This window comes from Notolepis coatsorum (assembly GCF_963971535.1).
Source record: "Notolepis coatsorum genome assembly, chromosome: 1".
NCBI lineage: Eukaryota > Metazoa > Chordata > Actinopteri > Aulopiformes > Paralepididae > Notolepis > Notolepis coatsorum.
The window spans coordinates 300,537,902-300,562,628 of record NC_140165.1 but is presented as its reverse complement, the minus strand read 5'-3'; the positions used below and the strand labels follow the sequence as shown (position 1 = coordinate 300,562,628).

At 43.1% G+C, this 24,727-nt stretch overlaps 1 protein-coding gene across 1 annotated transcript; it reads right to left on the bottom strand.

Annotated features, from left to right (window-relative positions):
• camkk1b (calcium/calmodulin-dependent protein kinase kinase 1, alpha b) lies at nucleotides 1-23,345 on the bottom strand. The gene is made up of 13 exons (XM_084317687.1): nucleotides 23,294-23,345; nucleotides 22,879-23,012; nucleotides 19,820-19,856; nucleotides 19,694-19,715; nucleotides 19,435-19,523; nucleotides 15,449-15,648; nucleotides 9,154-9,207; nucleotides 8,973-9,046; nucleotides 8,395-8,482; nucleotides 7,077-7,205; nucleotides 2,122-2,225; nucleotides 808-858; nucleotides 1-104 (listed from the first exon to the last, which is right to left on the bottom strand). The coding sequence occupies exons 1-13, from the start codon at nucleotides 23,340-23,342 to the stop codon at nucleotides 35-37; spliced, it is 1,101 nt and encodes a 366-aa protein (XP_084173813.1). The 5' UTR covers nucleotides 23,343-23,345; the 3' UTR covers nucleotides 1-34.
• Nucleotides 23,346-24,727: the final 1,382 nt, after the last annotated feature.

Below are 24,727 nucleotides of genomic sequence, written 5' to 3'. Positions count from 1 at the left end.
CCCCCTTTTTTGTATCTGTGTGGCGGAGGTTTTGCTAGTTGGATTCAAGAAATGCTTCATCTTCGTATAAGTCCTCCAGCTCTCCATCTCTGCTGGCCTCTTTCCTGTGGGCGACATATGTTCCCTTACTGTATGTAACTGAGGCTATGTGAGATACTGTAGATGAGGAGGGCAACACCGTATTAAACACCATTTAACGTGCCTCCGTCTGACAAAGACCATACCTGTCGACATGTTGCAGACAATTAACTCTTTCACTAACACACTACAGAAGGTTAACCATTTCACTACCACACTACAAAGGGTTAACCCTTTCACTACCACAATACAAAAGGTTAACCCTTTCACTACCACACTACAGACGGTTAACCATTTCACTACCACACTACAAAGGGTTAACCCTTTCACTACCACACTACAGAAGGTTAACCCTTTCACTACCACACTATAAAGGGTTAACACTTTCACAACCACACTACAGAAGGTTAACCCTTTCACTGCCACCACACTACAAAGGGTTAACCCTTTCACTACCACACCACAGAAGGTTAACCTTTTCACTACCACACTACAGACGGTTAACCCCTTCACTACCACACTACAGACTGTTAACCTTCTGTAGTGTGGTAGTGAAAGCGTTAAAAGTGTTACATTCCAGTGTGCAGATATCCTGCCATTACACTGCTCCTCGATATATATACAGTATATTTATCTATCCAGCATCTGCCCTGTTGAGGCACGAGAGTCAATATAAAGCGCTAAACAAGTGGCTTTATTTACATTATTTGATGTACGAAGAATATTTACCTCAGTGAAGGATGAACATTGGCAGAGAACCTCACTTGGCCGAACACGTCACTGCAACGAACAGGGGAGTCAAAAGGACAACGTCAACAAGTGTCATGGCATACGTCCACGGCACTCCATAAGGACACACGCCAGCTAGAGAGAGGATATTTCATCCCCACGCCACAAGCCGTGTAGCTGTAACGGGTGTAAAACTCACTCCCCAGAGGCATCCAAACTGAGCGCTTAGGAGGGAATTCCTTTCTTGGCGCAGCGGTTTGTGATGTCGCCCGCAGTGCGGACGCCTGGGGTTCGACTCCCACTCAAGGCATGGTCGAATTCGTGGCAGGGGCGAGTTGCCTCTGTTACACTGGTGCCGTGACCCGGATGCCTTGGGTGGTGTGAGTTTAGGGGGGGTGAGTGTAACGGGTGTAAAACTCACTCCCCAGAGGCATCCAAACTGAGCGCTTAGGAGGGAATTCCTTTCTTGGCGCAGCGGTTTGTGATGTCGCCCGCAGTGCGGACGCCTGGGGTTCGACTCCACTCAAGGCATGGTCGAATTCGTGGCAGGGGCGAGTTGCCTCTGTTACATAGCCACAGATACACAGTAGCACAGCGGTGAATTGACAATGCTGTGTGCCCCATGGCATGGTTAGGTATGGGTGACTGGGCAGTGATTGTATGATTGAGACAGCTGTGTGTGTGTGTGTGTGTGTGTGTGTGTGTGTGTGTGTGTGTGTGTGTGTGTGTGTGTGTGTGTGTGTGTGTGTCTGTGTGTGTGTGTGTGTGTGTGTGTGTGTGTGTGTGTGTGTGTGTGTGTGTGTGTGTGTGTGTGTGTGTGTGGAGTAGGATAACTACAGTACAGCTCTACATCACTACACATGGAGGTATAATTAGCCGTGGCAGAGACCCCCCCCCCCCCACAGCTCCAGCACAGATCCCAGACGTGCTTCCGACAAGCTTGGATCGTTAATGGAAAACAAAGCAGCGCGCCCACCCATTAACTCTGCCTCTGGGGCGCCCATTTAGCTTATCAGGAGAGGACGAATGCTTTTATCTATCTGGGCTCGGTGCCTTTTAAGGCCCCATTTAAGCCAAACAACAATACTGAGACTATACTCCATATTCGGAGATAAACGGCATGACAGGAGAACAGGCGGTCTTTTACTTAATGTTGTTTGTCCCGCGCAAAACACATGCCGACTCGCTAACCGCCTCAGTCTATTAGTGACCTGGCGTTAGGTTGTTGTCCTTTGTTGTTGTGCCAGATACCTAATCCCATTGCTGCCGGTTAAGCAGCGCAGAATCCAGCCAGGGATTGTGCAGAGTACTTACTTAAGGAAACCTCCAGGGGCGGACATGGACCTCTGAGTGCGTCTGCTGGGACTCTCGAACGGGTTGCCGAAGGACCGCTTCCTCAGCATTGATTTCACCAGGATCTGCAGGGAGCCACAGAAAGCATTAACCCTTTCACTACCACACTACCAAAGGGTTAACCATTTCACTGCAACAATACAGAAGGTTAACCCTTTCACTGCCACATGACAAATGATTAACCCTTTCACTACCACACTACAGAAGGTTAACCCTTTCACTACCACATTACAGACGGTTAACCATTTCACTACCACACTACAGACGGTTAACCATTTCACTACCACACTACAGACGGTTAACCCTTTCACTACCACACTACAGAAGGTTAACCCTTTCACTGCCACACTATACATGGTTAACACTTTCACTACCACACTACATAAAGTTAACCCTTTCACTACCACACTGTACTTAGGGCCTTGTATCATCATTTACTGCTCACTTATACTTCCTTACATATCATACTGTGTGGAGGTATGGGGGTCAACATTTAAAGATACTGTAAATACAATAGTCTTAATGCCAAAGCGGGCCATTCGGAGCATGTATAGGGATGATTACTATGACCAGTGACCACACAAATCCACTGTTTATAAAGTCTTGTGTTATGAAATGTAATGATCTGGTTTATTATAAAATAATGCAAATAATGTACAGAGCTAAAGCAAAGTGACTCCTGGACTGTGTGCAAAGGTCTTTTTCAATACAGGAAAGAAAGTGTAATGTAAGTTTGTAAGTTTACTGTTCGAAAAGCTAAAAAAGGGATTAAACAGAGATGTATTTATATTGTTGGGGTATTTTAGAAGGTTACAAATGAGAATAATTTGTATTTAGTTATTCTTTTGTTTTTGTTTTTGAGGCTTAATTTGATAAGAATATAGGACAGGCATTATGCTTCAGCCTGTACCTTTTCAGTCACTGCCAGAATCAAAGACTGTTGACAGTCTAGAATGATTGTGCATATTTGTATTGTGTGTGATGACTAAATAAAACTACTACTACTACTATACCCTTCCACTGTAGTTTCTCAGTGCAGCTTAAATCATTTTAGGCCTTCAAAAACCGTGATAATTCTACCTTTTTTTAAATTATGGTAAATTATGAATTTAACCATGGCGATCAAAGTGTTAACAGGAACAAAAGTGCTAGTGTTGGCAGCAGTATGTTACTTCCTGGCTGTTCACATTATTATTATTATTATTATTATTATTATTATTATTATTATTATTATTATTATTATTATTATTATTATTATTATTATTATTATTATTATTATTATTATTATTATTATTATTATTATTATTATTATTATTATTATTATTATTATTACTATTATTACTTTTTTTTTTTTTTTTTTTTATGTGGCCAATATCAGATTCCACTGTGAAGTGGTCACACTCCTGAACTGACCTGCGCTGCATGTGCAAATGAATAGCGGAGATGGACGTAAACATGGAGGACACTGAAGTCACAGTTTATGATTTAATTTATAAGGCCAACTAATTAATGAGCAGATAATAATGGGGGTGAGGAGGAAGTGAAAGAGAGCCAGTTCTTCTTTCGATATGCTTTCCATGTGATTTGTGCTGTTCACACTGTTGTTAAAAAAACAGATATGATCAAAGAAATCTGATTTGTGCCACTTTTGCCTGCAGTCTGAATGGAGCCAAGGAGGACCAGATCATGAGGGCCAGATCATGCCAAACGGAAGGTACAGGTTACCAAACTGCAAGTTGACCACACTACATGTGGAGCTGCTCATCGACCAACAGTACAGTGTCTGGTTCACAGGCGGCGATATAGGCAAGGCAGCCGAGGCAGCTGCCTTAGGGCCCCGGGGGGTCTGGGGGGAGGGAGGGCCCGGGCCCAGGCACGGGACTGAATGGAGTTGCCGTTCGCGTGTGGGACTGGATCGACAGACTGACTGTGCGTTTGTTTTGACTGTAGGCTCCTCCCGTTTTGCCAGTACTGTGGTACGACTGATAGCGTGTGGTTTAGGAACAGGGCGTTTTACACAAATCCAGCGCTCCCTTTCTTGGCTGTGACATAGCCATGCAAGTTTCACAAGCAGCGCATGGTAAACAACAAAGATGGCGTCGGTTATGAATAGTTTCATGCCGCGTTCACGTTACGTGGGAAGAATCGGAAGAACCAGCTTCCGACTGGGAAAAACCATTCACGTCAGCCTCCTAGTGGTAATTCCTACTAGGACATATGGGATTTTTTATAGACCCCGATATCTCCCACTTCGCGTCACGAATTGCGGAAGTATGGATGTGGGCGTTTTCATCGAGTCAATGCGTGAAGGCTTCCTAGTTGTAGCAACGAGATGTCCTTTGGTTCTTCCGCTTCTTCCCACATAACGTGAACGCGGCATCAGAGGAAAAAGATCGCTTGCTAGGGCAACAAGCTATAACACATCCAACATACTAAGTCACCTGAAACATCACCACCGCTACGATGGTGTATTAAAATCCGACGACGCCGAGCAGCTAAAGGGGACATTTACTGAGGACCAGCACAAAGTGTGGATATATTATGATTTAACAAGTCTTATCTGTCCAGGACGATGACAACATTATTGCAGGTAAGCTAACTACTAACGTTATCACGCTAGCTTGGATGCTAACTAACGTAATGTCATGGTGAATGAATGAAAACTTTATTTAACAGATTGCAGAATGGGTACAATACAGTACAGCTCAATACATACAATTGTTAAGGGGATGCAGACCAGAGAAAGACTTTCGTCTTGTTTACATCAGGGTCCCCCATTTTCAATTCATCATAACATAATGACATACAGATAGACAGTACTGCTACATCTATACATGACATACCAGATTTGCAAATACAGTACTGTTTGTGATACGAAAAGAGTCCAGAAAAGAGAGTATATACATTTGATGTATTATTATTGTATTGTGATATGTTTTGTTTCATGTTGGAAAAAAAATTCAAAGTTTTGATTAATTTTTTTTTAATAATACAATAAATATCGGTGTGGGGGGGGGGCCTGAGCTGTCAATATCGCCTCAGGGCCCGTGGGGCATTCCAACCGCCACTGGTCTGGTTGTACTTACAGGTGTGAGCTGCTCAGTGACCAACGGTACAAGTGTCTGGTTGTACTTACAGGTGTTTGATTGATTGAATTGATTGATTGAAAAGTTTATTAACAGATTGCAGAATGGGTACAGTACAGTACAGCTCAATACATACAATTGTTGAGAGGATGCAGACCTGAGAAAGACTTTCGTCTTGTTTCCATCAGGGTCCCCCATTTTCAATTCATATGACACACACAACATACATTTATGACATACCAGATTTTCAAATACAGTACTGTTTGTGATACAAAAAAAATCCAGAAAACTGTACATTGGAGGAGGTGGGGTGGGTCTGTACATTGGAGGTGGGGGGGACACTGTACATTGGAATACTGACATACATTTGACATAGAAACTGTACATTGGAGGAGGTTGGGTAGGTGGGGTGGGGTTGGGTGGGGCTGTACATTGGAGGTGGGGGGGGGTTGGGTACATTGGAATACTGACAAAGCCATGCTTGGTCTTTATTGTACAACCGGGTTAGGACATTTGTAGGGGCCAGTTTCGAATTGCAGTCTCCCGTAGGTGTTCTTTGAGAGTGTTTTTGAAGGTGGGTATGATTCACATTCCTTTACAGCTTTGGGTAGGGCGTTCCACATTGATGTGGCATAATTGCGAAACGTGTTTAGTCCCTTGTTTGAGCCGAATCTGGGTTTTACATGATTTGTGGAGCTCCCTCTGGTGTTGTGATCGTGGTATTCACTGACCTTTGGGAAGTATTTTGACATGTACATGGGTACCTTGGTCGTGTAGTGTATCTTGTAGACCAGGCCCATTGCAAGTTGCTGTACTCTGTCGTCTACTCTAAGCTATCCTAGGTTGGCAAAGTGTGCAGGGGTGAGGTGGGTTCTAGGAGTCAGGTCAAGCAGTAGTCTGACTAGTTTGTTTTGAGATGTTTGTAATTTGGTTTTTAGTGCCTTTGAGGTGCTTTGGTACCATGAGGTGCAAGCATAGTCGAAGTACCCTTGAATGAGTGCTCCTGCCAGAGTCTTCAGGGTATTCTTGTTTACCAGAGAGGAGATCCGGTACAAGAATCGAGTTTGTTGGTTGACTTTTTTTATTACATTGGAAGCCATTTTCTCACAGGAAAGATTAGCCTCTAGGATGGAACCCAGGTAGGTAATTTCATCTTTCCTTGTGACAATATTGTCACCCACTGTAACTGAGAAGCCGTCGGTCTTGCTGAGTTTGTTATTTGAACCGAAGAGAATGGACTCTGTTTTGCCCATGTGTAATGATAGTTTGTTGTCGGCGAGCCATATGCAGATTTTGCCTAGTTCAGAGCTGAGGGTATTTTCAACCTGTAACTTGTTCTTGTCAGAGACCAGCAGGGCTGAGTCGTCCGCAAACAGGAACAAGTTGCAGTCACAAGCTGACGACATGTCATTTGCATAAATTAGGAACAGTAGCGGTCCTAGTATGCTTCCTTGTGGAACACCACAGTTCACTGTGAGGGGGGGGGATAGGGTACCGTTTACCTCCACCATCTGTTCTCTCCCCTCCAGATAGGATTGTATCTAGCTCACTGATAAACTATCAAAACCAATTGCTTTTAGCTTGTCAATCAGAATGGTGTGATTGACAGTGTCGAAGGCCTTTTGTAGGTCTAGCATGACCATGCCACAGTATTTGCCCGCGTCCACCTCTTGCTTGATGTGGTCGTTCAAATAGAGAAGGCATGTGTCAGTGTGTGTGAGTGTTACTACTATGTGAGAACTCCCCCTGCAGCCACTTGCTATAATTTGCCAAGTTAAACAACGGTCAAAATAAATAAATAAATAAATAAATAAATAAATACAAACTCACCACAGTAGACAAGCTAGGGATGAGTTTGATGGAGTTCTGGATCTCCTCCTCGGTGACCACCACCACTGTGCAGTGTTCCTCCTCCAGTGGCAGAGGGTCAGAGTCGTTGTCCGTCACCCATCGGTGGAGCTGTGACAACACACACAAGGTTGTTTCATTATAACAACAAGACCAAGGAGGCCCCTGGCGAGACTCTTGGTATATGCTGCCACCTGGAGGCCAATGTGGAGTATTTACACAACTTAAAGGGTAGATTCAGTTTTTTTTATTTGTATCCTTAGACCCTACTTCCTACTTGCCAGTGATGTTGTTGAACCGTAGAGTCCTTTCTCAGTACAATCCATGCAAATCTACCCTAATATACTATGCTACTATTCTTATACTAGTACCTATCTTTTTTTTATCCACTTTTTCTCCTCATTTTCTATTTTTCTCCCATCCCAATTTCGTATTGCCAATTCTCCCCTCCCCTGTTTTGAACGTTGCTAGACTATGCCCCCCACTGGTCGGTTGTAGTGAGGATAGAAGCCTTGCATCACGTGTCCCCTCCGGTACACGAGGAGGCAGCCTGTCGCATCTTTTCACCAGACAGTGCGGACTCTCAGTGGCGAGGAGTAATGCGTGGGAGGCTCACGCTGCCCCCGATGCTTCCTGTCTCTGCTGTGCAGGCGTCACCCAACCGACCTGTAGGTGTCGCTGTCCACAACGTCCAATCCCCACCCATCGACTTCCACCCGCTGACTCTGCCAAATGAGCCAGTACGACGGCCGGCCCAAGTCGAAGGCAATGCTGAGACTGGATTCGATACCGGAGTCTCTTGCATTGGTGACGAGCGCAATCTCCGCTACGCCACCCAGCCGGCCCCTACTACTACCTATCTTGCTAATATGTCTATACTACTATGCACTCAGCGTGTAACACTAAGGCTGTCCCCGAAGCCTGTTTTTGGGATTCGAACTTCGTCAGGGTTTTTCGAACGAACGTTCTAACCTTCGTTTTTAATAATACATTTTTTTTTTTAAGATTTTTTTTATTTTTTTTTATTTATTATTATTATTATTTTTTTTTTTTTAAATCCTCAAACTAAATCCTCAATTTGAATAAAGTGATTAATCTGATTAAATACCTACTCCATGACGCACCCAAAGCTTAGCCTATGATACGAGAGTAACTCTGATGACCTTTCTGCTCTAGCTTAGATCCTCAAGGGTCCAGCAAAAGAAAAGAAAAAGGCATACAAATTTGAAATTTAGAAATTAATAGATGTTTGAAGACGTCTAAAATCTTCATCTCAAACACTCGTCCTCCTCTAAATCACCTTGATCTCAGGGATGGCGATTCGAGTCTCTGGGTTTTTATCCAGCATCAGTACGATGAGTTCCTTCAGATCTTCACTTATGGTTGGCCTGTGAAACAGAGATGAGCTAAATAAGAAATGATGGTGCTAATATGGATTTTCCATTGTCCATATCAGTATCAGGTTTCCGATGCAGCATCTATAATTATCAGTTTACATGAAAGATGTGTACAACTTAATATGCTGTTAAATATGCATTAAATGGTATTATTTTGTTTAAATACGTGTTAAATAGCTCTACATTCCGACAGCCAGAGTGTTTGGTCAGTAAAATGGGTTTCCCAGTGCCTGGTATCCATTCCCACTTTATCCAATCAGGATAATGTCTTAATGACGTCAAACAGTGACTTCTAGGCAAAAGTGCCGTGCTTGGTATTGCACTTTGTTTATATAAATGGACTGCATTTATGCCCGCTCTCCACCACTGGATTGGATCACGTACACTCAGCCCTCAATAAATACACCCAGCATTGGGTTTTCTCTGCAATCTGTGTTCTACTGTTTTCTGGGTCTGGGTCTCTGGTCTGGCGTGTACTTACATTTCTGGGAACTCCACAGGCTTAGTCTTGATCATGTTATGCAAGGAGATGATGAAGTCATTGTAAAAAGGACACTGAAGTGGGACGATAAAAAAACAAGTATATTGAAATGATTGATTAAGGTCCAATGGCTTTTCAAAACGTAAGAAAAAAGTATATAAAAGTACAATTGTTAGCTTACCTTCCCAAAGACAAAGCAGTACAGTGTGATTCCCATCGCCCACACGTCTACAGCCTGGTAAACACACAGAAGGCTTATTATTAGACCTGCGTCATTACAGGTCTTGCTGTCGCAGCCCCTGAACTGTGGAACAGCATCCCCACCTCCATTAGGCTTGCCCCCTCGACAGACTGTATTGTGTAACAAACTTGAGAAGGTTACCTTGCAAAAGAGACCAGACTCATGCATGTGCTATAAGTATAAAATATAATAAATTGCTAATTACTTTGGGTATGCAATCGTAAAAGAAAATAGAATAAATAGCCCCATTTTTGCCAGATGCTTAAGTGGTTTTAACCACCGACGGGAAGTTTTTAGGACGATTTGCCCACCGGCACTTTGGCGACCCCTAGTGGCTCGGGTGTGCATATTTTGTAATACAATATATATATCGAATTAAAGGCTTATTTGTTGCCTGTCGATAGCGACAGAAATCCGACAAAATCCGTTCAGCGGTTCTCGAGTTACAGAGAGGCTATTTGAGGCTTGTGCAAAGTACACGGTATTTCGCAAAATACCACTCCCGACTCTTGGCGCAGTAGCTCCGTCAATCTAGATCCGATCTCGAAAATGATTGTGGATCGTTGTAGCCAATGAGTGTGGCTTACCAATGAAACACCACATGGGGATGTATGATCTAGGATCTAGGTGAAAAACTAACAAGCAAAGACAGGAAGAGAATGAATTGAAGTCTATGAGAAAACTGAGTTTTTCATTGTACACAGTTTACCAAAATCACTCCTAATCACTAATTTCTGAATGGATCTTTATGAAATTTGGAGATGTACTACATAAGGCTTCAGGCTATGGGTCCGTCTGGATTTGTAAGCCATTCCACCTTCTGGGGAAATACTACCTCTGGACTACTAACTACTACAGAAAAACTTGAGTAACAAGTTTTTCTACAACTCAAGTTCAGACCTATGTTACTCTATTGTGTTAGCACAAAAAAATTTATTAAATTTTTTTTTTATTATCTTTTCCCCCCTCCTTTTTCCGTTTTTCTCCCATCCCAATGTTAGTCGTTATGCCAATTCCCAATCCCCTTCCTGGTCGTTGCGCACTCTACCCCCTACCGTCGGTCTGGGAGGGCGGAGACTATCACATCCTTCCTCCGACACATGTGTAGCCAGCCCACTGCTTATTTTTTTTCACCTGGCAGCACGGACTCTCACTGGGGGAGTGTAACGTGTGGAAGGGTCACACTACCTCCCCCAGATCCTTCCCTCGCTGTGCAGGCACCTCGACCGAACTGTAGGAGTTGCTGTTTACGACCAGGACCCACCCCACCGGCTTTCCCACCCGCTGACACTGCCAATTGTGTCAGTATGGACGGTTGACCAAGCCGGAAGTACCGCAGCTGGATTCGATCCCACTGTCTATGCGGTGGTAGACAGACGCTTAGTCCGCTGCGCTACCCGGCCACCTAAAATAAAATTTTCTTTCTGGAATCAGAAACTTCAGAATGTCATCTTTCAAATGAGACCAGGCTCATGCATGTGCTATAAGTATAAAGTATGTTGTTTTGGTTTGCAAAAATAGTATGCAGTCCTCAAAAATGAAAACTAAAAAGGCCACTTTTGGGGGCGCAGGTTAAGAGGTATTAACTGCCACTTAGACTCATTACTGAGAGTTATTTTATTGCACTGCTTTATTATGTCTAATTGTCTATTTTATGCAAATTGTATGTCTATTTTTACGTCTATTTTTATGTCTGCACTCTGCACTTTTATTCTGTCAACTGTATGCACATTTTATGTCTATGTCTCTATTCTACTGTTGTGAAGCACTTTGGGCTGCAATTCTTGTGCTATACAAATAAAGTGTATTATTAATATTATTATTATTATTATTATTATTATTATTATTATTATTATTATTATTATTATTATTATTATTATTATTATTATTACTACTAGCACCACTACTACTACTACTAACACTGCTTCGACTACTGTTAAAACTACTACAACTAATGCTGCTACGATTACTGTTACTACTACTGCTACTGTACTACTACTACTATGGTAAATAATAAATGCCTAAATGGTGCATTTATATAGCGCTCTTATCCAAAGCACTTTACAATTTTGTTCCTCACATTCACCCACACTGCCTGGGAGGAGCGGGAATCAAACTGGGAACATGATCCACTGTCCCCCCGTGTCTAGTACTACTACTACTACTACTACTACTACTACTACTACTACTAATGCTGCTGCTGATGGAGAGATGGCGCTGCTCCGACCGGCTGCCTTTCTGTTCGCTCCGTCGAGACTGTGTTTACTTTTGTTAATATTTATAGTTTTTAGAGTTTTGTTCGTACCAACTGTTGGTGCATTTAATGTATATGACCGTCAGTCACTCATAGACATTGGATTACGGGAAACTTACCAACTGGATTACTCACTGGACCAGCTTTCCGAACCGCATCAATGGCCTGAAGAAATTCTCCGGAGATTAGGACCAGATCCTTTGTTCCTAGATCCCAGGAAAAGAGGACCCAGACGACGAGGAAAGAGGGCTGGGATCCGTAACAGGCTGAGATCCAGACGCCACCGTACACCACTGCCCAGTATATTGCTAGCCAATGTACAATCAATTGACAATAAACTGGATGACATCCGAGCAAGGATTCAATATCAAAGAGACGTTAGGGACTGCAACGTCCTCTGCTTCACCGAAACATGGCTCACACCGGAGGTTCCAGACCACGCAATTCAACCAGCTGAACACTTCTTTATCCACCGCAAGGATCGTACAGCAGAGTCCGGTAAACAACGTGGAGGAGGTATTGCCTTCATGTTTAACAAAAATTGGAGCGATCCAACTAACGTGAAGGAATTATCCAACCACTGCTCCCCAGAACTGGAATATATAACCATCAAGTGTCGTCCTTTCTTCCTCCCGAGGGAGTTAACGGCGATCGTCCTGATCGGAGTGTATATTCCACCGCAAGCCAGCAACAAGGTTGCGCTCTCCAGACTCCACGACGAGGTAAATAGAATACAAGTGGCGAATGTTAACGCCGCCATTTTAGTGCTGGGAGATTTCAATAGCGCCAATCTGAGAAAGGTATTGCCTGACTTCTATCAGCATGTGACTTGCAACACCAGAGGCGGTAACATCCTAGATCACTGTTACACGCAATTTAAAGGTGGCTACAAGGCTCATTCTGATAGTGGCTTTGGTAAATCAGATCACGCGTCCATCTTTCTTTCACCAAAGTACAAACAGAGAATTAAAAGTACTCCTGTAGTCTCGCGAGAGGTGCAGAAATGGGATTTGACGTCAGAGGAGACGCTCCGGTCAGTGTTTCACTACACAGACTGGAATGTGTTCCGCGACACAGATAACATTAATGTCTACACGGAAACAGTGCTGGACTATGTTTGTACTAGGGTGAAAGAAACAATCCCCACTACCAAAATGAAAGTTTACCCAAATCAAAAACCCTGGGTAGACAAATCCGTCCGTGAAGCTCTGAGAGAGCGCACCAAAGCATACAACGACGGCCTAGTGGCAGGCAACATGAATGACCACAAGGTGGCGCGATACAACGTAAGGAGGACAGTGTCAGAGGCCAAACGGCGCTACAGGGATAAAATTGAACTCCAGTTTGAACAAGCTGACTCTAGAGCTATGTGGCAGGGGCTCAAAACGATGACAGACTACAAAGGCGCCTCCCTCAAACTGAACAGTGACATCTCCTTAGCAAATGACCTCAATACCTTCTATGCGAGGTTTGATGCTGGTAATAACAACACCAGCTCACAAGCCTCTGCAATGGGGGGGGGGGGGGTCGGCTGCTGATGGAGGCGCAGTGTTCAGGGTAACAGAGCATGAGGTGAGGCGGACCTTTAAAAAAGTGAATATCAGGAAGGCAGCAGGTCCGGACGGCATCCCCGGCCGCGTCCTAAAAGTCTGTGCCGACCAACTGGCCCCAGTATTCACTGACATATTTAACCTGTCCTTAGAACAGGCTGTCATCCCCACCTGCCTGAAGAAGTCCACTATTATCCCTGTACCCAAAAAATCCAAGCCTGCTTGCCTCAACGACTACCGCCCTGTAGCTCTCACCTCCATAGCCATGAAGTGCTTTGAGAAGCTAGTAAAGGGCTACATCTGCTCCTCCCTCCCCATCAACATGGACCCCCTGCAATTTGCATACCGCCCCAACAGGTCCACGGAGGACGCCATAGCCCATGTGCTGCACACAGCAGCATCACACCTGGACAAGAGGCAGGGGAACTATGTGAGAATGCTATTCATCGACTACAGCTCGGCATTCAATACCATAGTCCCCTCCATACTCATAGCCAAGCTCAGGGACCTGGGCTTGGGCTATGACCTCTGCCAGTGGGTCTTGGACTTCCTGACTGGCAGACCCCAGGTGGTGAGAGCAGGCAACTGCACCTCCTCATCCATCACCCTCAACATAGGGGCCCCCCAGGGCTGTGTTCTGAGTCCCCTCCTCTACTCCCTGTACACACACGACTGTGTGGCTCAGCGGAGTAGCAATACAATCATCAAATTTGCTGACGACACAGTGGTGGTGGGCCTGATCTCTGCCAACGACGAGAGGGCCTACCTGGAAGAGGTCAAGGTCCTGGCGGGATGGTGCCAGGAAAACAGCCTCTCCCTGAACGTCAGCAAAACAAAGGAGATGATTGTGGACTTCAGGAGGTCGGGGGTCAAGGACTACAGCCCCCTCAGCATCGACGGGGCACCGGTTGAGAGAGTCAACAGCTTTAAGTACCTCGGAGCCTACATATCCGAGGACTTGACATGGACCACACACATTGACAGTGTTGTGAAGAAGGCGCGACAACGCCTCTACTTCCTCAGGCGCCTAAGGAAGTTCCAAGTCAGCCAGAAGATCCTTAAGAACTTCTACTCATGTACAATAGAGAGCATCTTGACCGGCAACATCACCTCCTGGTTTGGGAATAGCACTGCACAAGACCGAAGCAGACTACAAAGAGTGACACGTTCAGCCGAACGCACAATTGGAGGGGGGCTCCCCACCCTCCAGAACATTTACTACAAGCGTTGCAGGGGCAAGGCTAAGAGAATCATTAAGGACTCCAGTCACCCGAACAACTGCCTCTTTGAACTGCTGCGGTCAGGCAAGCGATACCGGAGTCTCAAGGCGAGCACAGAAAGACTCAGAAGAAGCTTCTATCCCCAGGCCATCAGGCTGCTAAACGAACAATGAATGAACACTACACAACAACAACCACCAAACGCACATAGCACACACATCCACACGCACACACTCACTTTAAACAAACACACTGTAGCACCCACTCCACACACTTTATAGCACACACCCACTTTAAACAAACACACTGTAGCACCCACTCCCCACACTTTATATTTATGGATGAAGGATTGCACTACAACTCGTACACCTTACTGTAAATTGTACCTAAAATTGTACCTCATCCCATTTCTGATTTGCACTAGATAGTACTGTACATTAGTACACTGCATAGTATTGTGTATTGTATATTATATGGTAACTCAGAACATTGTACATATGTCTATACCGAACACTGTGACCTCATTTTTCTTCTTCTAAATTCATGCTATATTATGTTATTATGTTATTTGATACTATCTTGTCTAGCACAGTCTCTGGAGCGTAACAGTAAGAAGCATTTTGTATGAAAGTATTCTGTACTTCTGTATGACAACTATTAAAGAACTTGAACTTGAACTTGATTACTGTTGCTACTACTACTACTACTACTACTACTACTACTACTATTACTAAAACTGCTACTACTACTATTACTACTACTAATGCTGCTATGATTACTGTTGCTACTACTACTACTACTACTACTATTACTAAAGTAAAATTGCTACTACTACTATTACTACTCCTACTACTACTAATGCTGCTATGATTACTGGTGCTACTACTACTTTTACTAAAACTGCTACTACTACTACTACTACCACTACCACTACCACTACTACTACTACTACTACTACTACTACTACTACTACTACTACTACTACTACTACTACTACTACTACTACTTTTACTATTACTAAAACTACTACTACCACTATTACTACTCATCATCATCATCATCATCATCATCATCATCATCATCATCATTATCATCATCATCATCATCTTTATTTACAATTTACAAAGCACCTCTCTAAACTAACTCAAGTTGCAAAGTATAACATCGAATTGAATAATTCACTCATTAGACAACAAAAGAGACCCCCTGACCTTGCCACTGAAGCTCTGCTCATGCTCCGTCATCATCTCGGGGGCCATGAAGGCCGGGGTGCCGGCCGTGCTGGACAGCAGGGCATCAGTTCCCTCAAACACGTTGCTGACACCGAAGTCTGCGATCTTCACGTGGCCGTCGTCGCCCAGCAACAGGTTGGAAGGCTTGACGTCCCTGTGGATGATCTTCTGGTAGTGCACTGGATATACCGCGGAGACACAAGAACACAGAGAGTTGCGCGTTGATCCTATTTTCATACTAGCGCTCGTTTCCCTATGCTTTTTCTTTTGTTGTTGTTGTTGTTCTTAGCTCTATTCTATTTAAATCTTTCAAAAATGTTCTTATGTACCCCAGTTGCTATTGCATGTACATATGTTTTATTACAGGTATATGTACATTACATACCAACTATTCGCCTGTTTATTCTCGATCGATTTATTTATCGATCATCCATAGCAACACTATATTATCACCGACATCCAAGATGGGGGATCCCCCTTTGAATGATCTTCTAAGGCAGGGGTGGCCAACCAGTCAGAGACTAAGAGCCACAAAAATTACTGTGGTACCACAAAGAGCCACACCATATACCAGCGTTTCTCAACCTTTTTTTTCAGTCACGGCACTCTTCATGTGTTTATAGGTCTCACCCTCTGGCCTCTGAAGTTGCTAATGTCTTTTTTATTTGGGCCTCACAGGGTTAAAAGTACCCTGTGAGACCCACGGTTGCAAAATTACAAAATCACTTTTAGCCATTTAAAAAAAGAATGTTTATTTAAAAAAATTTAAGCACATATATAGTCAATTGGTCCTGTTGTTCAGCCTCACACTGCTATTTGATAGTAAATATGTTAATTTATATGTCCCACCCTCTGGCCTCTGATGTTGCTAATGTCTTTTTAATTTGGGCCTCACAGGGTTAACCTCTTAAGCCCGAGATATACAGTAAAAGTGTATATTTTCAGCATTACGTTTGTTTACCAATTATTTTAACTGTTATTAGTGAAATATACGATTATAGAAATCTCAGGGCATTGAGTCGGAATCCGGCGCATATTGACAGGAGGAAGTGGCACAGCCAAAAGTGAGTGTAGTCTTTTGAAGGAAGAGACTCAGGGCTTTCGAATTTCGAAAAACGACTCTACCCAGCTCACACCAGCCCCTGTCAATCATCTGACTTCTGGATTTACTTTTTTATTTCTCTTATTTTTTGGGATTATCTCCCACAAACCTGAACGTTATTGCCATAAAACAGAACGCAGTTAGTTTTTCTACCTTTCTGTGAACGTCTTGCAAAAAACGGTGTTGCAATACGATGAAAAATGGTGGAGAAATTTACATTATAAAAAAGATGGCAGAATTCAGTACTGTATCTACAAAACCTTCTGTTTAATCATCTTCCCTTTATTCATTTGCTTATATTTTTCAGGTCTGGTAAATTTTAGCATGGTGTTATTCACAGTCAAAGATAAAAAATTTTTTTTTATAGAATTGATATTCTCCTTTGGTTCATTACAATTTACTCAAGCCTAGTAACATACACACTATTTCTGACACTGATCCATATATGTCCCTAGATTCAGATACCAAGAAAATGCAAATGGACCATTAAAAAAAATAATTAAACGTTTATTCTACGTCCTTATGGAATGAGTGACGTAAAAAAAAGGAAAAAAAAAGTATACTTTTTGTTATGGTTTGACACCGACCCCAAACGCAACGACACAAGAGAGTTGGATTCAGAGTTGCCAAATACAAGGGCTTGTTTATTTGGTGACTAGAATAAGTGAAACAGGGAAAGCAGGTCAACAAGAAAACAGGTACAATGAACAAGGGGCAAAGTTCTGCTGCTCTGCAGCTTCTCCCGGAAGGGTAGTCTTGGGAAGCAGGAGCAGACCTCTGTACCGCTCTGCAGACTCTCACGGCGGACCTCTCAGATGTTGTGCAAGACCGAGAGAGGGAGAGAGGGAACGGGTCAGTGACAGAGCAGACTTGAAACGAGCTGGAGGACAGGGTGTTATATTCTTCGTGTTAAACAACACAGTGATGAGCAATATTCCAAAAACAGCCCAAGTGAATATCTTCATGTAAACACACAGTGAGCAAAAATCCAAACACCGTCCAATTGTGAGATACTATCTTCGTGTAAATACACAGTGAGCAAAAATACAACACAGTCCAAATGTGAAACAATATCTTCGTGTAAATACACAGTGAGCAAAATCCAACACAGTCCGAATGTGAAACAATATCTTCGTGTAAATACACAGTGAGCAAAAATCCAACACAGTCCAAATGTGAAATAATATCTTCGTGTAAATACACAGTGGGAGGTGGAAGATCCCAAAATATTATTCCATAAAGGAAAGAGCAAAAACGTTAATGGCTGGGTGAGTGACTGTCTGACAAAGGTGGTAGACTTCAGTGTAAAGGTTACACACGAAAATCGGAATTAGGTCAAGACAGTCAGTCTAGAAAAACTCACCCAGACGAGCTGCGTAAAAGGAACAGGAACAAACAGTGGAGGCGAGCGCGCGCCACGGAGCAGGTAACCAAGCGAAGGCTTCTAGGAATTTCCTGGAGATTAGCACAGTGAAACAGAAGCAACGGGGAAAAACATCCAGCGACAAATCAAGACGAACCAACAACTTAGGGTGGGGAAAACGGGGTATAAATAATGAGGGATCGATTGATTGAAAGGCAGTGACAGCTGGGGAATGTGATTGAAAAGCGTGGGGAAGTGAGGGAACCAATCAGCGACGTCTCAGATGACGTCAGCGGGGAGAAACGTGTGAACGAGGGAATTGAAATACTTGACAGAAAAAATGAATGAAAACAAAGCGAGGGTGGTTAAAGGAACAGAACGAGTGAGAAGGCAAGGACAGAAACCTCACACTTTTTTTTTAATTTATTTATTTGTATGGATGGAAGAGCCGCACATTGACAGACAAAGAGCCGCATGCAGGTTGGCCACCCCTGTTCTAAGGTTTCTCTCCTCCACATCGCCTGTGGTGCTTTTTTATGTCCATTTTCCTTTTTTTGGGCATATTTCAGTTAGTCACAGTAAAAGTCACCTAGTAAAAGTGAGATAATTGACAATATCAAAACATGCTAGGGCTGTACCGAATAGTTCGAAGCTTCGTTCATAATGTTGACATTCGAATTCTAAATCAACATAATAAAATGTAATAAAAAAAAAAAAAAAAAAAAACGTATTTAAAAAAAGATAATTTATTTTAATTTGCCAAGGTATGGCGAGTGCCATACCTTGCCATACCAGAACGACGCCCCTGGGACATTACCTTGTGATTTCGGGCTTTACAAATACATTTGATTAGATTATTACTAACTGTTAGATATCGGGTTATAATGTAGTTATAGATAAACTGACAGCTCCTGCTCACACACAGACCACTGCATTGATTTATGTAAATAACGTTGGCACTTTATTCAAATAAATCAATGCAGCTATCTGTTTCTCAACATGGACTTGGTTTCGGGGGTTTGATTCCCTGCATATACACGTGTGCGTGTCATTTGTTTCCCCTCACTAGAATATAGTTATTAGCGTCTACACATATTCAAATATTAAAGGAACACAGCAACATTATGGGAAATAGGCTTACCGTCTTCTCCAGAGTCAGACAAGAAGATACAAATGTCCTCGCTCTGTGCGTTCAGCAGAAAGCTATCCGGCTGCAAACTAGCCTATACTGTAGCTTAGCACAAATGAATGGAAGCGGATACGGACCAGCTAGCCTAGCTTAAATCAACAAATCATCAAACAGCTAGGCTAGCTGGCCCGTATCCGCTTCCATTAATATGTGCTAAGCTAGGCTAGCTTGCAGGAAATGGGTATCTATCTTCTTGTCTGACTCTGGAGAAGATGGTAATTGCATTTCCCAGAATGTTGGCGTGTTCCTTTAAGTCTTCTTACAGAGAGATATTGCACCAAACCCCATTGAGTTACTGTTTTCAGACTCACAGTACTCTATTCCCAGGATGACATCCCTGAAGTAGAAACGAGTCTGCTCTTCTGTTAAGGGGGAGTCTGTGGGCACCTCCATCACTGGGCTGAAATGCAAAGCAGAGAAAACGGGCACGGATAAATAAACAAACCAAGGTGGGCGTCTCACTGGGTCATAAGGTCACATGCCTAAGCCATACACTACTGTGAATGTACAATCCAGCACAACTTGGGGAACTCAACAGAACACATGAACACATAAAAAGTAAAAACATACCCTTTTGTCATCAACTCGAAGACTTTGGGGAGAAATTAACATGTTAATGGGTGTTCCGGTCTGTTTTAACACATTATTATAAGCAGGACCCGATCCACGAGACAGAGATGATGAATGAATCCCTACCCATGTGGAGACCGTCTTCAATAGGATCATCAAGCACCTGCAAAACATACGCAGTTAACAATACCACAGTCCACAGCAAGCCCCATTTAAATGGCTTTTAATATACACAGAGATGTAGTTTAAGTAACATGTAATATGTATTGTTTTTTTATCACGCATGTGTAAACTATATCAGCATAATCTTTTGTGGATTTGGTGGTGATGCTTGTGTGGTGTTCAGGTTTTTGTTACCCCCAATATTCGCTGGGTCTGGTGGACCCACAACAATATTGGGATTTTAAAACAATAAAGCCATAACAATCTATGTAAAAAATACTTAACGTGTTACAAGCAATATAGACAGATTCTGTACTTCTTCTGTATGACAACTATTAAAGAAACTTGAGCATATGGTTCAAATTGGCTATTTACCTCTGCTAGATCACATTTATCAATTAAAGTGCTATTAGTTTTGTGTGATAGAATGTGATGTCTGTAAAAAGAAAAATTATAACATGCATAGAATAAATCATGTGTATCTTTAATAAATATGAATGAAACAAGGTGGAGGCAGACAGTGAAGGTACACAGTGAACTTTTTTGTTTCATGTTTACTTGTTTTCCCCTACTATTTCCACACGTTCTAGTCCAGTAGACCCAAACACCACTTATCACCCCCTACCTATGTAATATAAATGTGTAGGAGGGGTGCACAGTGTTCAAGTTTCTTTATTAGTTGTCATACAGAAGTACAGAATACTTTTATACAAAATGCTTTCTTTCTGTTACGCTCCAGAGACTGTGCTAGACAAAAATAGATAAGTATAAAATAAAATAAGTATAGCAAGTAAAAAATAGAAGTCACGTACGTGGACACAAGTGTTCAGTATGTACATATATACAATGTTCAATGCAGAGTAGAAGTAACTGAGTTACCATACAATATACTATACAATATACTAATACACAATATACTATATAGTGCAAAGCAGAAATGGGATGAGGTACAGTTTAGGTACAATGTACAGTAAGGTGTAATGAGGTATGGGTTGTAGTGCAAATTCTTTACCAATAAATATAAAGTGTGTTTAGGTGTTCTAAAGTGTGTAAAGTGGGTGCTGCAGTGAGTTGTTTGTTTAAGTGAGTGTGTGATTGATTGATTGATTGAAACGTTTATTAACAGATTGCAGGATGGGTACAGTACATTACAGCTCAATACATACAATTGTTAAGGGGATGCAGACCAGAGAAAGACTTTCGTCTTGTTTACATCAGGGTCCCCCATTTTCAATTCATCATAACATATATGACATACATGACATACAGATAGACAGTACTGCTACATCTATACATTTATGACATATCAGATTTGCAAATACAGTACTGTTTGTGATACAAAAGTGTCCAGAAAAGGAGTGTATATACATTTGGCGTAGAAACTGTACATTGGAGGAGGTTGGATGGGTGGGGTGGGGTTGGGTGGGTTGGGTGAGGGCTGTACATTGGAGGGGGGGGGGGGGGTTGGGTAGGGGACACACACACATTTTACACTGTACATTGGAATACTGACAAAGCCTTACTTGGTCATTTACTGTACAACTAGGTTAGGACATTTGTAGGGGCCAGTTTCGAATTGCAGTCTCACGTAGGTGTTTTTTGAGAGTGTTTTTGAAAGTGGGTAGTGATTCACATTCCTTTACAGCTTTGGGTAGGGCGTTCCACATTGATGTGGCATAATTGCGAAACGTGTTTAGTCCCTTGTTTGAGCCGAATCTGGGTTTTACATGATTTGTGGAGCTCCCTCTGGTGTTGTGATCGTGGTATTCACTGACCTTTGGGAAGTATTTTGACATGTACATGGGTACCTTGGTCGCGTAGTGTATCTTGTAGACCAGGCCCATTGCAAGTTGCTGTACTCTGTCGTCTACTCTAAGCCATCCTAGGTTGTCAAAGTGGGCAGGGGTGAGGTGGGTTCTAGGAGTCAGGTCAAGTAGTAGTCTGACTAGCTTGTTTTGAGATGTTTGTAATTTGTTTTTTAGTGCCTTTGAGGTGCTTTGGTACCATGAGGTGCAAGCATAGTCGTAGTACCCTTGAATGAGTGCTCCTGCTAGAGTCTTCAGGGTATTCTTGTTTACCAGAGAGGAGATCCGGTACAAGAATCGCGTTCGTTGGTTGACTTTTTTTTATTACATTGGATGCCATTTTGTCACAGGAAAGATTAGCCTCTAGGATGGAACCCAGGTAGGTAATTTCATCTTTCCTTGTGATAATATTGTCACCCACTGTAACCGAGAAGCCGTCGGTCTTGCTGAGTTTGTTATTTGAACCGAAGAGAATGGACTCTGTTTTGCCCATGTGTAATGATAGTTTGTTGTCGGCGAGCCATATGCAGATTTTGCCTAGTTCCGAGCTGAGGGCTTTTTCAACCTGTAACTTGTTCTTGTCAGAGACCAGCAGGGCTGAGTCGTCCGCAAACAGGAACAAGTTGCAGTCACAAGCTGACGACATGTCATTTGCATAAATTAGGAATAGTAGCGGTCCTAGTATGCTTCCTTGTGGAACACCACAGCTCACTGTGAGGGGGGGGGATAGGGTACCGTTTACTTCCACCATCTGTTCCCTCCCCTCCAGGTAGGATTGTATCCAGCTCACTGATAAACTATCAAAACCAATTGCTTTTAGCTTGTCAATCAGAATGGTGTGATTGACAGTGTCGAAGGCCTTTTGTAGGTCCAGCATGACCATGCCGGTGTGCGTGTGGATGTGTGTGTGTGCTGCGAGTCCATTTGATGGTTGTTACATAGTGTCATTGTTCGTTGAGTGTGTTCTTTTATATGTTCTTCACAGAAGATTAGATAAGGCCAATGAGTCTCAGGTTGAAATAGGAATTCATTTAATAATTTCTTTAGTAAACATTGAAAAAGGGTCCCAGACCCGAACACCACGTGAGGGTGAAGCTGTTGCGAGGATCGATTAAGTGATCAATTATCCCATCATCAAATATTATTGCAAAGCCGCTTGTTGCATCCTTTGACAGAAATGTAGGGGAAGGCCATAAGTGGCGAGTCTGCTTTACTAACCTCGACTAGCTTGACGACGTTATGGTGATCCAACTTCTTCAGGATGGCAATCTCCTGGTATGCTTTTTCCAGGGGTGCCATGGATCGAGGCGCCTGACCCTGCTCTGAGCTTGGTCCTTGAGGGGGGGGACGGCCTGACATGCAAAATATACATACCGCACACACACGCACACACACACACACACACACACACACACACACACACACACACACACACACACACACACACACACACACACACACACACACACACACACACACACACACACACACACACACACACACACACACACACACACACACACACACACACACACACACACACACACACACACACACACACACATGCAATAATAATATCCTGTGCCATGTGCAGAATTCTATGAATTCTATAAAAACACATATTTTGACTCACGTGGAAATCCACACTGCTTGATCAACCTCTTCTTCGAAACAACTTTCATTGCCTAAGAACAATGAGAAAAAAACAACAGTGACACTGTGATCTTCTGACAACATGTTACCATATATTTTATTATTTTTATTTGTATTCTTATTTAGTTGACATGTTCCATTTTATTATATTCTACTTGAATTGTCTGTTAATGTTCAACCAAAAGACCAAGACAAATTCCTTGTACAGTATGTGCAGGCTTACTTGGCAATAAAGACCTTTCTGATTCTGATTTTGATTCATATGCTCTCAAGATGCATACAATCTGTGATGTAACTTACATAGAACTGTTCATGGTCCTCATTGTAAGCTAATTTCACCACTCCGTATGAACCCTGGGGTATAAAAAGACCAAAGGATATCATTATTGTTAGAAATAAATCCTAAATAATTTCCAGTAGACTCTGTATGGTTTAATTGTGTTTGTGATAGACTTACCTTTCCAATCTGATACTGTAACTTGTACTGGTTGAGGTGAACGCAGTCCTAAGGAGAGGAATGGTGAAATTCAATCAGTAAAGCATCTCCACAGGTGAACCATGACCATTTATGAATGCAGAAGATTGTGAACTTCATCAGGAAGAGTTCCGTCTCAGGGGGGGGTATCGTTCCGTATCGAGCCATCTTGACCTTTTGACCCCTCACCTCCCCATCTGTGATGGACACACGCTTGGTTTCGATGGTGGGCTGCCGGGCAATGCGTGAGCCTCTCTCCTGGAGAGACAGCTTCCTGTCGGAGAGCGACAGCTGGTGAGACGAGTTCCTCCGAGGACCGGACCCCCGGTAGCCGTTCCCCGTCACGCTCATGGCGGCCACTAAGTCAGCCAGCTCCGTGTGGCATTCGGAGTCCGGCTCTGACCTGCAGAGCCTTTCGGCACTCATGGCTCAGCCGATAGAAGAAGAAGAAGCAACGTGTGACGTTACAGGGAGCGGCGTGCTAAGAGCAACAGGGTTCCCATCGTGATGCTGTCAGTGAAAAGGAAAGGGAAAGAGACCGGATGAGATATCGTAATGGTAGAAATAAACACATTGAGATGAAAACCTTGCATCATGATAATATTCCGCCCCAGATCCTGGAGATACGACGTCCCGAGAAGACATGGACTATAGCCATAGGCGGCGGGTATAATAGGCCAGGCTAGGCTATGCCTACCCAAATCGGCAGCCCCAGTCGGCGCATTATTATAGGTAGCCTAGGCTACGATATTGTGTGTGTGGGCTTCTGCAGCCCGGTGGTGACAATACGCAAGGGTCGGCCAACCAAGGTGTCAATGGGTAGTAGGTGTGGTGGCCGTTTAACATTCCAAGTATACAGGCAGTAACCAATCACGCATAGGCTCAGGTTAAATAATGTAGCCAATCACATCATTCATATGATCATCCTGATCCCGCAGG

Bases quoted from the DNA above. Each gene is read 5' to 3' on its own strand.
- camkk1b (XM_084317687.1), bottom strand. From the start codon at position 23,342: ATGAAAGTTGTTTCGAAGAAGAGGTTGATCAAGCAGTGTGGATTTCCA. The intron at 2,226-7,076 runs GTGAGTTTGTAT...GGCTCCCTGCAG, and splicing joins TCCCTAGCTTGTCTACTGTG to ATCCTGGTGAAATCAATGCT. The intron at 859-2,121 runs GTAAGTACTCTG...TGTTCGTTGCAG, and splicing joins GCCCCTGGAGGTTTCCTTAA to TGACGTGTTCGGCCAAGTGA.